General features: G+C 33.6%; 1 protein-coding gene across 1 annotated transcript; it reads left to right on the top strand.

Moving 5' to 3' along the window:
- The first annotated feature begins 10574 nt into the window (after positions 1–10574).
- On the top strand, positions 10575–11321 carry LOC141403252 (speckle-type POZ protein-like). Its single transcript, XM_073985438.1, has one exon. It carries the CDS (start codon positions 10575–10577, stop codon positions 11319–11321), a length of 747 nt encoding a protein of 248 aa, XP_073841539.1.
- The last annotated feature ends 2664 nt before the right edge of the window (positions 11322–13985 follow it).

Here is a 13985-nt window from a genome sequence, read left to right as displayed (position 1 = left end):
GAAGCACCCTTTCTTTGAGAAAGGTTCTATAGAAGCACCCGTGACATGTCCACGAGAAACGTTATACTGCTGTAAACAGGACCAAACGGAATGCTTTCGTCAAAAGCGATCCTCGAACAGCTTGTAAGCTGCAATTGAACCTTTGTGAACGAAGAACCCGAAGATGATTTCCAATATAGACCTTCTTGGAACTTGAAGTACGTTTCTACTATGTGTAAAGTTTCGCCCAAATCAGATATCCAATTCGTAACACGTTGTGCCTGAAAGGTGCTTACAGTACGTTTATATATAACCGGATTTAACAATCCCACTGGGTTTAAAATGTCAATTCCTTCGCGTATACGTCAAATAAATCCTCATTATGTCATGTTCACACGAGCGTTTCAATTACGTTGTTCGCCTGTCGAACGACGTACACGAATTAACCCGTTTCCACGACACCATTCGCATGGTACAATAATACAGGTAGCATTATCAAGCCAGCTGATGGTAACATAATGTGTCAATTACATTGAATTGATGTCAAATTTTGACATCTTATGTTAGCAACAATTGCCGATGCGGCTGTACCATGACCATTCGTAATTAACAGAAAAATAAACAAAATTTCCATCACCTTTGTTTCCTTGTATTCACGAAAATTTGAACCGAAAACACATAAAATATACATTAAATGAATAGGAAAAGCAATAGACTTTCCTTCAAATGTATCTACTCTATTTATCTACACACATATCATTAATTTTTTCCATAAATTCTGAATAATTTTGTATTTTCAATATATTTTTATATTTTCAAAATTAAAGAGAGAGAAAGACATGTCAAAACAATGTTTGTGTATACAGGCTTTCAGCTATATGTATCCTTTTTGTTTCTGATTTTTTTACGCGATTTTGAACTAAGGACAAGAAATGTGAGTGGAATGAAGAAGGAAACACAACCATCTTCCTTCTGCATCTATATAAAATATTTAGTTCATTAATTTTCATTCATCCTTTTCCTTTTTTCTAAAAATTTTTGTGTTTTCAACAAATTTTTCAATTTTGAATTTAGACATGTCATAATTATTTTTTTCGATAAATCCTCTCATTTGTTAGGGATGGGACATACTTATTCGTCGTTCAGAGAGTATTTCTAATCGAACAACGTAGTAAAATCGTCGTTCGTTCATAGAATTTTGTATGGGGAAATAAGTAATTTATTTGTAGTTATGGGTCGAACAACGAATAGAGAACGAACGACGTACCGTGGAAACGGGCTATTAAGAAGGTTAACCCTGCGGAGCGCTTTTTAAATGCCTCCAGCGATTTTTTCTTGTTTTTGAATTTTTCTCATCTATGAACATTGCAGTTTCAGAATTTGCAAAAACTTCCCAGGTTTAGGCATGTTACATTTAAGCTGAAAACAGATACAACGTTTGATTAAAGTTTTGCGTTTGGCGTCGAGAAAAAAAAACAACAACAGGGCGACGACGATACCAAAGTCCAGCGTTTATCTGTTTACCGGCATATATTTCAAATGAATTTGAATTTTTCGGCATCATGCCCAACAGTGTAAAAACGGCCAAAACGACACAAAACTTTGCCCAAACGTTGTATCTGTTTACAGCTTTAAAGTTAGTTCAGGCGCACTGTTTAAAATTTGTTTGCTCATCAGCCATTTGAGTTAACGACAAGGTTTCTTTGAGATTTTGGGGTCATTATCTTATGGAGTATGGACTTGCCCCCGAAAATAATAGTACCGTCGTATAAGGGATCGATAGGACAACTAGTTGTTAAACTGCCCTTTTGCAAACATTTTTCAGATTTTGTGGAGGAAGTACCCTAAGAATGGACCGATATACTCCATATTCGAACCTGTTGGATTCCTAGCAAAAATATTACGAAGAAATATTTGTCGTGCACAACATTTTAGCAAAACATTTTCATTTTTCATTGAGGTACCCGGAGAGTCGTCCATTTCTGAACTTGACCCAACCGTGAACTCCGTTCGCGTGTTTTTTTTTGAGCTCCAGTCAGCCAAAGAGACAAACGGACATACCTAAATAGACTCCAAATTGTCTGAAATGGATTTCTTCAAAATATACTATGGGTTCAAACCGTTATTTCGATGACTCTCTACCCTAAGCTGAGGATATAAAAATAACTTAAGCTGAAAACACATACAACGTTTGATTAATGTTTTGTGTCGTTTTGGCCGTTTTTACACTGTTGGGCATGATGCCGAAAAATTCAAATTCATTTGAAATATATGCCGACAAACAGATAAACGCTGGACTTTGGTATCGTCGTCGCCCTGTTGTTGTTGTTTTTTTCTCGACGCCCAACGCAAAACTTTAATCAAACGTTGTATCTGTTTTCAGCTTTAATGGGTCGATTCCGTATTGCGACGCGAGTCGTGTTGCGTTGTCAGTTGCAATTTTTCCATTACGTATGGCAATAGTCGCCAGATGACGTCAAATTCTGTCGCCATAAAGTTAATTCTCCGCATTTTTGCATTTTTACAAACGAATAAAAACGAAAAATTGAAACGTAAGTAACATTTTCATTTATTTTAATTGAATTTATTGAAATAAATTATTATAATTTCGGTAATTAACGATATTATTCGGTAAGTTAGCGACTAATAAAAAGCAGTTGAAAAGTTCTACCGATAGCAACAGTGATGTCAACTTTTATTTGAACTTTTCATTCATAACTTTGCGTTTTACTTTGACCGATTTTTATCGGTAACCAAAAAATGCCCTAGAGAATCCCACTACAGATGAATGGCACAGAGTATGGACTCATTAAATTCAAACTAAATAAAAAATGTCTCAAAAAATGTCTATTCAGATATAAATGGCGAACATCTTCCTTTGGTCCATTATATGTACGTGTGTTCCGTCAATGCATCCGACAACGCCCGGGAAATTTGTTTTTGAATAAAAAATAGTTTCTATTTTGACGCTTAATTTGGAAACAAGCCAAATTTTACACAGTTTTTCCTCTATTAAGTTCAGAACTTCACTTAATACTTCACCAGATTCTGCAAGAAGCTACTATTTTTACTACGATAACATTTTTTCCTTTATGTTATGTTTGGTTTACATTCGGCGTCTTTTCGTGATTTCGAAGGCGTTTCGTGATTTCGCGCGGAATCATGCAAAATTTATCATGATTTCGCATACAAAAATGAAATCATCTTATTTCGTGATTTCAGCGAAATCAACATCGAAATCACAGTACACATGATATACAACCCTGGTTTTGCCTAAAAAAGTACCAAAAGTTGCAACACTTTTCACGTATCACAATAAACAAGGTAGATGGTCAATTGCTGCAACAAAAAAAATTTGTATCAAAATTTGTAAACAATGTGAAAGAAATATTAAATAACTTTGTTACAATGCTATTTTTCATTGTGTTCCCCTACTTTTTAATGGTAATGTTAAAAAAAGAGCGAATTGTAAAAAATTGCTTCCCCATACAAATTTCTTAAACAATACGGGAACGAAAAAATGACGGAAATTGCAAAAACTGCAGCAGAAATGTCAAAATCAACGTATCAGCTTTCGTATCTAGATACCAATTAACATGCAGCTAGTTTATACTAGGCCAAAATTGTATTGCCAAAAACAGGAGAATAGGGTTTTATTCGGCGCTTTTTGTTCAAAGAGAAGTGCAAATCTTGCTAGATTTCGGAGTAGGGGAACACATTTTTAGCACTAAACGGGAAAACTGCTGCAAATATTAATATTTTGCAAGTTCTGAACACAAATTTTATCTATCAAAATTTATTATTATTATGTCTCAACGATAAAATCATTTTGTATTTTTTCATTTGTTAATACAATACACAATTTATACGGTATATAGATAATTGTACGATAATTTTCGAAATAAAGTTGCAAAGTTCTATATTGTCGTATATTTTGATGACTAATTCAATTTACAACAACTTGTTTTGAAAATTCATGTTCGATCAGCTGCGCATATGCATCTACCTTGATTATTGTGATATGTTCGAAATCAACAAAAAAATAAGTGTAAACACCGGGGTGTATTTCTGGATTTCGTGAAATCCGATTGATTTTGGAGCGCAAGTATAAACTTGGCATTATCGGAAAAAATAGTAGATTCTTGCAGTACTGGAACTGACCTTATGATCAATGTTGGAAATCAAACATATTCAAATACTGATGGCAGTAGAGCTGGCAAACCATCGATATTCCCGACATTAGATATTTTCGATATAATAGTTTAAAATATCGATTACTATCGATATTATCGGTAAGCTGTCAACACCATTAATTTGGAGATGAAAATGGCGGAAATGTCAATGCTTTTCTTGACATTTTGCACAATTAGTTCACAGAAATGCAAAGGAGAATAAAAAATAGCTTTTATCTTATAAAAATATTAAAAAATACATTTTACCTTTCCGAAAAATATGAACGTTTGACTACGGGCTTATTTTCTCACACACACAAAACCGAAAAGCAGCGAAATTTCTATTTATTTTAATGAGTTTTGGGTTGGGGGCAAAACTATCTATCGATATTTAATTTTTAAACAACAATCGATTTTATCGATAGTGCCATCGATTTTTTGCCAGCTCTAGATGGCAGTTCTAAAGCTGAAAACAGATACAACGTTTGATTAAAGTTTTAGCCCTGTTCCTTTACGTTCAAGAATCTTCAAGTTTTACAACTTTTTACTCGGCATCATGCCCAACAGTGTAAAAACGGCCAAAACGACACAAATGGTCTGTTCCTTTAAGCTGAAAACAGATACAACGTTTGATTAAAGTTTTGCGTTGGGCGTCGAGAAAAAAACAACAACAACAGGGCGACGACGACACCAAAATCCAGCGTTTATCTGTTTGTCGGCATATATTTCAAATGAATTTGAATTTTTTTTCAGATTTATTCAAATCAAAACAAAAAACGCTCCCCTACATTACCGATAACTTTTTATCGACGATTATTTTCTACCACTTTACGTAGTACAATTTTTAAATTTTTTCGCAGAGACAATTGACGACGCGACATGACTCGCGACGCAATACGGAATCGACCCATAAAAATTTCATTCATAATATTGCGTATTAATTTAGTTGGTAACTGAAAAATGAGTAGGGAATCCCACTACACCATATCTGAATTATACACTGCATAAAAAAGTCGACAAAGCCCCAGATGTTACTTCTCATATTTGGATTCGGTTGATTTTTATAATTCATGTAATATTTATTTATACAAAACAAAGTTTTTAAGGGAAAATTAATATTAATTATTTCTAGTCCATTACTTATTTTTTTTTAGACATATGAGTTGTCATAAATAGTTTGCGAAACGGATAATAAAATAAAAAAAAAAAACATAAAAAAGAATTCATAGATTGATATTTTTGTTGGTTCAAATAAATAAAGAGAAAAAAAATTCAGCTTGCGTACTCAGCATTGATATGAACAATACCATCGGCAATCCCACGGCAGCGTGTTCTTACGTACCGGATTGATCAGAAACCACAGAGTTTCGGCAAGTGGCTGGTTCTACGTAGGTTCCAATGCTGCTATTATTATACCGCATTCGTTTCACGTTTCTTTCGGTTTTGTCCAAAACTAGCCTAGACAAGTCATAATCAGTTTGACATAACTTCTTCCAGCCTTCCGTTTCTGTGACGGTTTTAATATTGTATACTATAAAATCAACTGCCTTGGTTTTGAGACGGTCATTAGTGTGACGATCGGCCAACAAAAGGATATCAGCAACTGTAGGAACCTTCATTGTATTAATTAAAATATTTTCACACATTGTTTGCAAATACAATAGCGAGTATTTGTTAGCAGCAACAAAGAGCTCTTCTGCAAATTTTTCCGATATATCACCACCCGTGTACAGAAATTTTAACATTTCCTCAATTACTTCGGCATCCATATCATCAATCTTTATACGATTTGTTTTACTTTCTTCGAAGTTATTGCGAAACATAGCAGCAAACACTGGACTGCGGGCACATAATAGCTTCGTTCCCGTACTTTTTAATAGTAAAACTCGTAAAAGAGAGAACTGCAAAAAATTTGTTTTCATACACAAGTTTTTTGAAATAGTTCGGGAACGGAAAAATGGAAAATACGTCAAAAACACTGGAACAAATGTCAAAGTCGGCGTATCAGCCAATCAGACGCCGGCAACCATGTTACTATTTTTTTACTCGCCCAAATTTGTCGTGTAAAAAGTTTTTAAAGAGAGCGTCATTCAGCGCCATTTTTGTTTAAAGAGAAGTGAACATTTTACAACTTTTTTGTGTACGGGAACGCTTTTTCGAGTAAAATGTGTAAAAGTCGTAAAAATTGTAAAAACTTTTTAGTTCTGGAACACAGCTAATACTAATTTGTGGGCTTTCAATTCAATACCATCTTGTGCAACAAGAATTACATCGCTAAATTCCTTACTGGCGAAAATATTCGCAAAATCATTCTTAAGACTGAGGCATGCTACTGTATTGTATAAGGGTTTTATATCAACCTTAATTTCGTGGTCTGTATATGTATTATATGGATCATAGTAGTCATCATCAAATTTATATACATTCTCATAAGCCATTAAACGCATTCTATTGTCTATAAAGTCTGTTGTTAGCTTTTTAGTAAAATTTTTGTTTTCTCTGGATATAGTAACTTGAAATAGTGTGTCGTCCTCGTCGCTGGTTGAAATCAATTCTATGTAAATCTCGAACTTTTCAGTTGATTCATACTTATTAAAATAATTTTGTACAGCCACCAACCTCCAATTGATTTTGGCACTTGCACTATTAATTGCAATTAAATGAGAATAATATTCTTTTAGTGGATCATGATCTCCATATTTATCAAAGTAACATGGCGATGTTCGGAATTGGAACTTATATTGATTATCTGATATTTTAGTTAAAGACATTCTACACATCGAGATTTTCGACATTTTCGTTGAATTTAAAAAAAGCAATGGGCGCGTTCTCTAATAGTTAATCAAAGCCACGAAATCGAAAATTGAAGCAGACGACAAACAAATCGGTCGATCGATTTGAGTTCACAACGCCGATCAACTGCATTAGAGAACGTTGCCCCTGCCACACGAGAGTAACCCTGCGTTTACATATGACAGGACAGTTAAAGGGTTGTTTACACCATCTATCAATGTCGTATGAGATGTCAAATTTTCTACCTGCGAATGTTGTACACATAGTGTGACCACTATGAAAATTTTCATCTATCAAAATGATTTGGCAACTCATATGTTCATTTAGATACGGCATTCTCGTATGTAAACATAAATTTATCAGCTGTTTTCTGTCATTCTCAAAAAAAAAAAAAAATTGAAAAACAAAATCTTTTAAAAAAGAAAATGGAAAGTTATGTATATTTAAATACTTAGAAAAGTAAAAAAGGGTGTTATTTACAGATCGATTGGTCGAAAGAAGCAGTCTTGGAAATGATTGCTTTGTGGCAAAAACATGAATGCCTCTATAACCCTAAAAGCTTATTCTACCACAACAAACATGCTAGATATTCATTTTCCTTCAACCAAAATTAAAATTTGCCCAAATTTGCAACTCAACAATAAATGTAAACAATGACAAAAACAGCTGCTTTTATATTTATAGGTTATGTCATACGAAAATAACACTTGTAGGTATGAACGCACAAATTGAAAGTTGTATGGATGACGTTAATTTTGACAAACATGGAGAATGTCGAACGGGTGAAAGAAATGACATCTCATATGACATTGATATATGGTGTAAACAGCCCTTAAGTACATGTATTGATTGTCAAAAACCCAAAACTTGCCTCTGTGACGTAGGCGTCCTGACAACTGAGAAAACAGTTGTAGAATTATAAATTAAAATCGTTGATTTCTCTTTGTTTTTCATTTACATATTTTGTTTTTGTTCATGTTCTTTTGTTTCCAACAAATTTCAATTATTATCTCACTTATTTTTACAAAAATGCCAAAAATTTGTCTTGCCCACTGTCTGCGAAAAAATGATGGACAGCTGGTAGACAGCCGACAAATGTATGTGTTAGTAAATCAGAGTTGTATTTGCAGACAGACTGTCTTGTGTAAACGCCTAGTAATAGTACGGTTACACTAGAGTTTATTGCCGGGTTAACCCACTTCGAAAGGATTTATTTGACGTTTGCGCTATGGAATTGACATTTGAAATCCAAACCTACTGGGTTAAGTGTAACCGGGATATAATGACATTATAGCTCTGTTCCAGAACTAAAAAGTTTTTACAATTTTTACCACTTTTACACATTTTGCGTTCCCGTACACAAAATTTATATGAAAGTCGTTTACGATTTTACCACTTTATAAAGTACGGGAACAGGCCATATATAAATATCATGAAATTATAGCTCTGTTCCTTTTCGTGCAAGAATCTTCAAGTTTTACCAATTTTAACTCGAAAAGCGTTCCTTTACTTCAGACACCATACAATTCATATGGGAACATTTTATAACTCTTGCTACTTTTGCCGATTTTACCATTTTCAAAAATTATAAGTTATTTGTTGGTTACTTGGAAAATAAACAAAATTCATTGGATTGAAATGGGTTCATTTACAAAATCAAAACTATTTTGATTTCAATCCTGCCAAAACTACTCCCAAATACATTGACAAAAACTTCAAAATTTACTAATAGCTCATTTAGACTAGCCATAAATCCTCTACTGGATTTAATAAATCCAGTACAAATCTCTATGCATTTAGATATACATTTTCGAGGATTTAAATGGCAGTCAGCTGATTCTTGTTCATAGCACAATTACCAAGTTTTTTTTGTAAATTGAATTTGTCTCAAAAAACATACGTCAAATTACAAATGTATTGTTTAATAGCTGGTTTACATTACGAAATCTAGTCGATTTCAAACTGTCAATTCCTATGCTCAAACGTCAAATGAAATCGAATTGATTTCATTTGAGTTTTCATTTGACGTATACCCAAAGGAATTGACAGTTTGAAATCGACTCGATTTCGTAATGTAAACCAGCTATAATACTGAAAATGTTAGCACATTATGCTAACTAAAGAGCAAATAAATTATTATTTTATCGCAGTTTGCCCTTCTAAAATAAATAAACGAATTATTTTATCGTTAAGAAATCATAAATATTAGTCTTGGTTGATTAAAATCAACTTTGTACATCAAAACAAATTTAATTTTTCCGCTTTGTTTACAAATTTTTACATTTTAACATGGTTTAATAAGAAAGGTTAGCCAAAGCTTTATGGCAATTTAAATTTTTTCATTCGAGTATGCCTAAAACTTCAAAACAATATAAACAAACTGTGTATGTGTGTGTGGTGTTTGAATAATATGCCAAACAATTTTAAAAACAATCGAATTCAATGATTTTTAAAATTGTTTTTAGACCATTTGTATGGAAGAAATTGGTGAGATTTGCATTGAAACAATCAGTTTATCATATTCACAACTCGATTATGTGGAGAAAACTTAATTCTTCATTTATTTTTCGCGTTTTTTATAAAATGCTCAAAAAATGCATTGTAAACAAACCCACTTGTTGCTTTTATTTTGAAGTTTTAGGAATTCAAGAAAAACAAGGGTTCTATAGATTTTTTTCATTTAAATCTACCTCTTTACTTATACCATGCATTTTAAATTATTTTTAGTGTAGCAATTCACCGATGCATCTACCTTGTTTCTTGTGCCAGCTTGCAACTTTTTGTATTTTCTAGCAACATGTTGCTAAAAACAGAGTTGTATACGAGGATTTATGCCAGATTTAAAACAAATCCACTCAATAGGAGGATTTATTTTTGTATGGGAAATCTGGTAGATTTTGGATGGATTTAGCAAATAAATCCTGATAATGCGCTAAATCCGGCTAATGGTGTTGTATCTAAATGACATATAATACTATTACAAATGCTGTCCTGCATGCCCATAGTGTATGCCCGGCTTAAGCAGTTGATCGGCGTTGTGAACTCAAATCGATCGACCGATTTGTTTGTCGTCTGCTTCAATTTTCGATTTCGTGGCTTTGTTGATTAACTATTAGAGAACGCGCCCATTGCTTTTTTTAAATTCAACGAAAATGTCGAAAATCTCGATGTGTAGAATGTCTTTAACTAAAATATCAGATAATCAATAGGGGTGTCTTTTTACATACTAAATGTTGTTGAAACATTTTTTTCAGCAACTTTTCCTCTATACAACTGTCAAAATCTGCAACATTAGTAATAATTATTACTAATTATCACGTAAAGAGACACACCTAATATAAGTTCCAATTCCGAACATCGCCATGTTACTTTGATAAATATGGAGATCATGATCCACTAAAAGAATATTATTCTCATTTAATTGCAATTAATAGTGCAAGTGCCAAAATCAATTGGAGGTTGGTGGCTGTACAAAATTATTTTAATAAGTATGAATCAACTGAAAAGTTCGAGATTTACATAGAATTGATTTCAACCAGCGACGAGGACGACACACTATTTCAAGTTACTATATCCAGAGAAAACAAAAATTTTACTAAAAAGCTAACAACAGACTTTATAGACAATAGAATGCGTTTAATGGCTTATGAGAATGTATATAAATTTGATGATGACTACTATGATCCATATAATACATATACAGACCACGAAATTAAGGTTGATATAAAACCCTTATACAATACAGTAGCATGCCTCAGTCTTAAGAATGATTTTGCGAATATTTTCGCCAGTAAGGAATTTAGCGATGTAATTCTTGTTGCACAAGATGGTATTGAATTGAAAGCCCACAAATTAGTATTATGTGCCCGCAGTCCAGTGTTTGCTGCTATGTTTCGCAATAACTTCGAAGAAAGTAAAACAAATCGTATAAAGATTGATGATATGGATGCCGAAGTAATTGAGGAAATGTTAAAATTTCTGTACACGGGTGGTGATATATCGGAAAAATTTGCAGAAGAGCTCTTTGTTGCTGCTAACAAATACTCGCTATTGTATTTGCAAACAATGTGTGAAAATATTTTAATTAATACAATGAAGGTTCCTACAGTTGCTGATATCCTTTTGTTGGCCGATCGTCACACTAATGACCGTCTCAAAACCAAGGCAGTTGATTTTATAGTATACAATATTAAAACCGTCACAGAAACGGAAGGCTGGAAGAAGTTATGTCAAACTGATTATGACTTGTCTAGGCTAGTTTTGGACAAAACCGAAAGAAACGTGAAACGAATGCGGTATAATAATAGCAGCATTGGAACCTACGTAGAACCAGCCACTGGCCGAAACTCTGTGGTTTCTGATCAATCCGCTACGTAAGAACACGCTGGGACTGCCGATGGTATTGTTCATATCAATGCTGAGTACGCAAGCAAGTACGCAATTTTTTCTCTTTATTCATTTAAACCAACAAAAATATCAATCTATGAATTCTTTTTTATGTTTTTTTTTTTTTTATTTTTATTATCTGTTTCGCTAACTATTTTAGACAACACATATGTATGTATGTCTAAAAAAATAAAATAAGTAATGGACTAGAAAAAATTAATATTACTTTTCCCTTAAAAACTCTGTTATTGTTTTGTATAAATAAATATTACACGAATTATAAAAATCAACCTAATCCAAATATGAGAAGTAACATTTGGGGCTTTGTCGATTTTTTATGCAGTGTATAATTTAGATATGGTGTAGTGGGATTCCCTACTCATTTTTCAGTTACCAACTAAATTAATACGCAATATTATGAATGAAATTTTTTCGATTCCGTATTGCTTCGCGAGTCATGTCGCGTCTCTGCGACAAAATTTAAAAATTGTACTACGTAAAGCGGTAGAAAATAATCGATAACAAGTTATCGGTGATGTAGGGGAGCGTTTTTTGTTTTGATTTGAATAAATCTGAAAAAATATCAGAGCAAGTTGTAGACCAAAGGTATTATTTTTTAAAATGATAAGCTCAGTGTAACTATTTTTTGGTGATACTTACTTACTTACTTAGCTGGCCCATTACAGAACATTTGTTCTATAGGCCGAACTAAGAAAAGATCTTCAATTCTCTCTATTTGTTGATTCGCTTTCTGGAATACCGCGCCTTTTCATTTCATCATCCACTTGTTTGCGCCTTGGCCTGCCAATTCTGCGTGCACCGCCAAGCGGTTCGTGTTTATACACCTTTTTAGCGGGGTCATCATCGCTCATTCTTATGATATGGCCTAGCCAACGCAATCGCTGCTTCTCGATACGTTTAACAATATTGATGTCGTTGTACAGCAGATACAGCTCGTGGTTCATGCGACGTCGATATTCACCGTCAACGCAGATTGGTCCGTAGATCTTTCGAAGAATTTTTCTCTCAAACACACCAAGCACTGCCATGTCTGCTTGCGCAAGTACCCACGCTTCGGAGCCATACATCAGCACGGGTAGTATCAGTGTTTTGTAGAGCGTTATTTTTGTTTGACGAGATGTGGCTTTGTTTTTGAACTGCTTACTTAAACCAAAGTAGAATCTGTTGGCCAATATAATTCTTCTTTTTATTTCACAACTGAGGCCTAATTACGACATTCGATTCGATCGAGTATTTGCTCGTGAATGAATGAAAACCTGTGTTCTTCAAAGAATATTAACCCCCAGTTTTTGTAACTTATTTTTGTTCGTTCGTCTATATTCGTAATAATTTAGGCATTCATAGCTCAGCCCCCAGATGACATACACATCTAATTTTTCGTATACCCGTTCCATATATCATTAAGGATTCCTCATTTAAAAATCAGCGCTCTACATTTGCGATAAAGCGAGTAAATCGATCTACAAAATTTGACAATTCGTGTGAGAAGAATAACTTTTTTTACAAAAACTGGGGGTAAGAATGTAGAAAGTAAAATATTTGTTTATTTTTTAACAAAAACTAAAAAACAAACTTATTAATGAAAAATGTAAATATTTGCTGAAATTGTTGAATAATACTTTGGGTAATAATTTCGGAATGAAGTTGTGCTAGAAAAATGTACGAAATGATTTATTTTTGTAAAACTTTTTGACAGTGTTGTTACAAATTGATAATGCATCTACCTTAGTAAATGTACGATTGGTGGTGCGAATAGGGTTTAATAGTTTGATTTTTTCATTCGCGAGCAAATGCTCGATCGAATCGAATGTCGTAATTAGGCCCCTGATGTCGTTTGTTGTGTTTACGGAGGTGCCGAGGTAGACGAAGTCTTTTACTACCCCTTGAACAATTTTTGTAAAAATAATAATTGAAATGTGTTGAAAACAAACGAATATGAACAATAACAAAACATCTGAACGGAAAATAAAAAGAAATCGATGATTTTCATTCATAATTTTACAACTATTTTCGCAGTTGTCAGGACGCCTACGTCATAAAGGAAAGTTTTGGGTTTTTGACAATCAATACATGAAGTCAACTGTCCTGTCATGTGTAAACGCTGCGGCTACGCGCACAACACATTTTCTTTTAGGGCCTGTTTCACTATGTCGAAAGAAAATGATCGCGAACGAAAAACAACTTTAGTTTTCATGGCAATATTGACTTTGTGTTTGCTTTAAAACAACTACAACATTTAAAAGACATACACGAGCTTAGATGCCTTTCTTTCGTTTTCATTTTCGTTCGACATAGTGGAACAGAAAATGTACAAGGGAATTTTTGGAACTTATGAGGCATATATCTCGGGAAGTATAAATGTCCGCAACAAACGTAATGCTTGGTTTACATATACGAAATGCACTTGATTTCAACTGTCAATTCCATTGCTTAAGCTTGGTTTATGGAATTGACAGTTGAAATCGAGTGGATTTCGTAAATGTAAACCTAGCATTAAACGTGAAATGAAATCCAATGGATTTCAGATGAGTTTTCATTTGACGATACGCAAAGTTATTGACGGAATTGACAGTTGAAATCCGTAAATGTAAACCAAGCACAAAGCACAGTCGATTAATCGAGGAACGACACAGC

Source organism: Musca autumnalis, unplaced genomic scaffold (genome assembly GCF_047663935.1).
Source record: "Musca autumnalis isolate F117 unplaced genomic scaffold, ASM4766393v1 scaffold_4, whole genome shotgun sequence".
In the NCBI taxonomy this organism is placed as follows: domain Eukaryota; kingdom Metazoa; phylum Arthropoda; class Insecta; order Diptera; family Muscidae; genus Musca; species Musca autumnalis.
Note: the sequence above shows the minus strand (reverse complement) of the source record. Positions and strands in the feature narration are given on the sequence as shown.

Coding starts and splice junctions, on each gene's coding strand:
- LOC141403252 (XM_073985438.1), top strand. CDS start 10,575: ATGCGTTTAATGGCTTATGAGAATGTATATAAATTTGATGATGACTAC.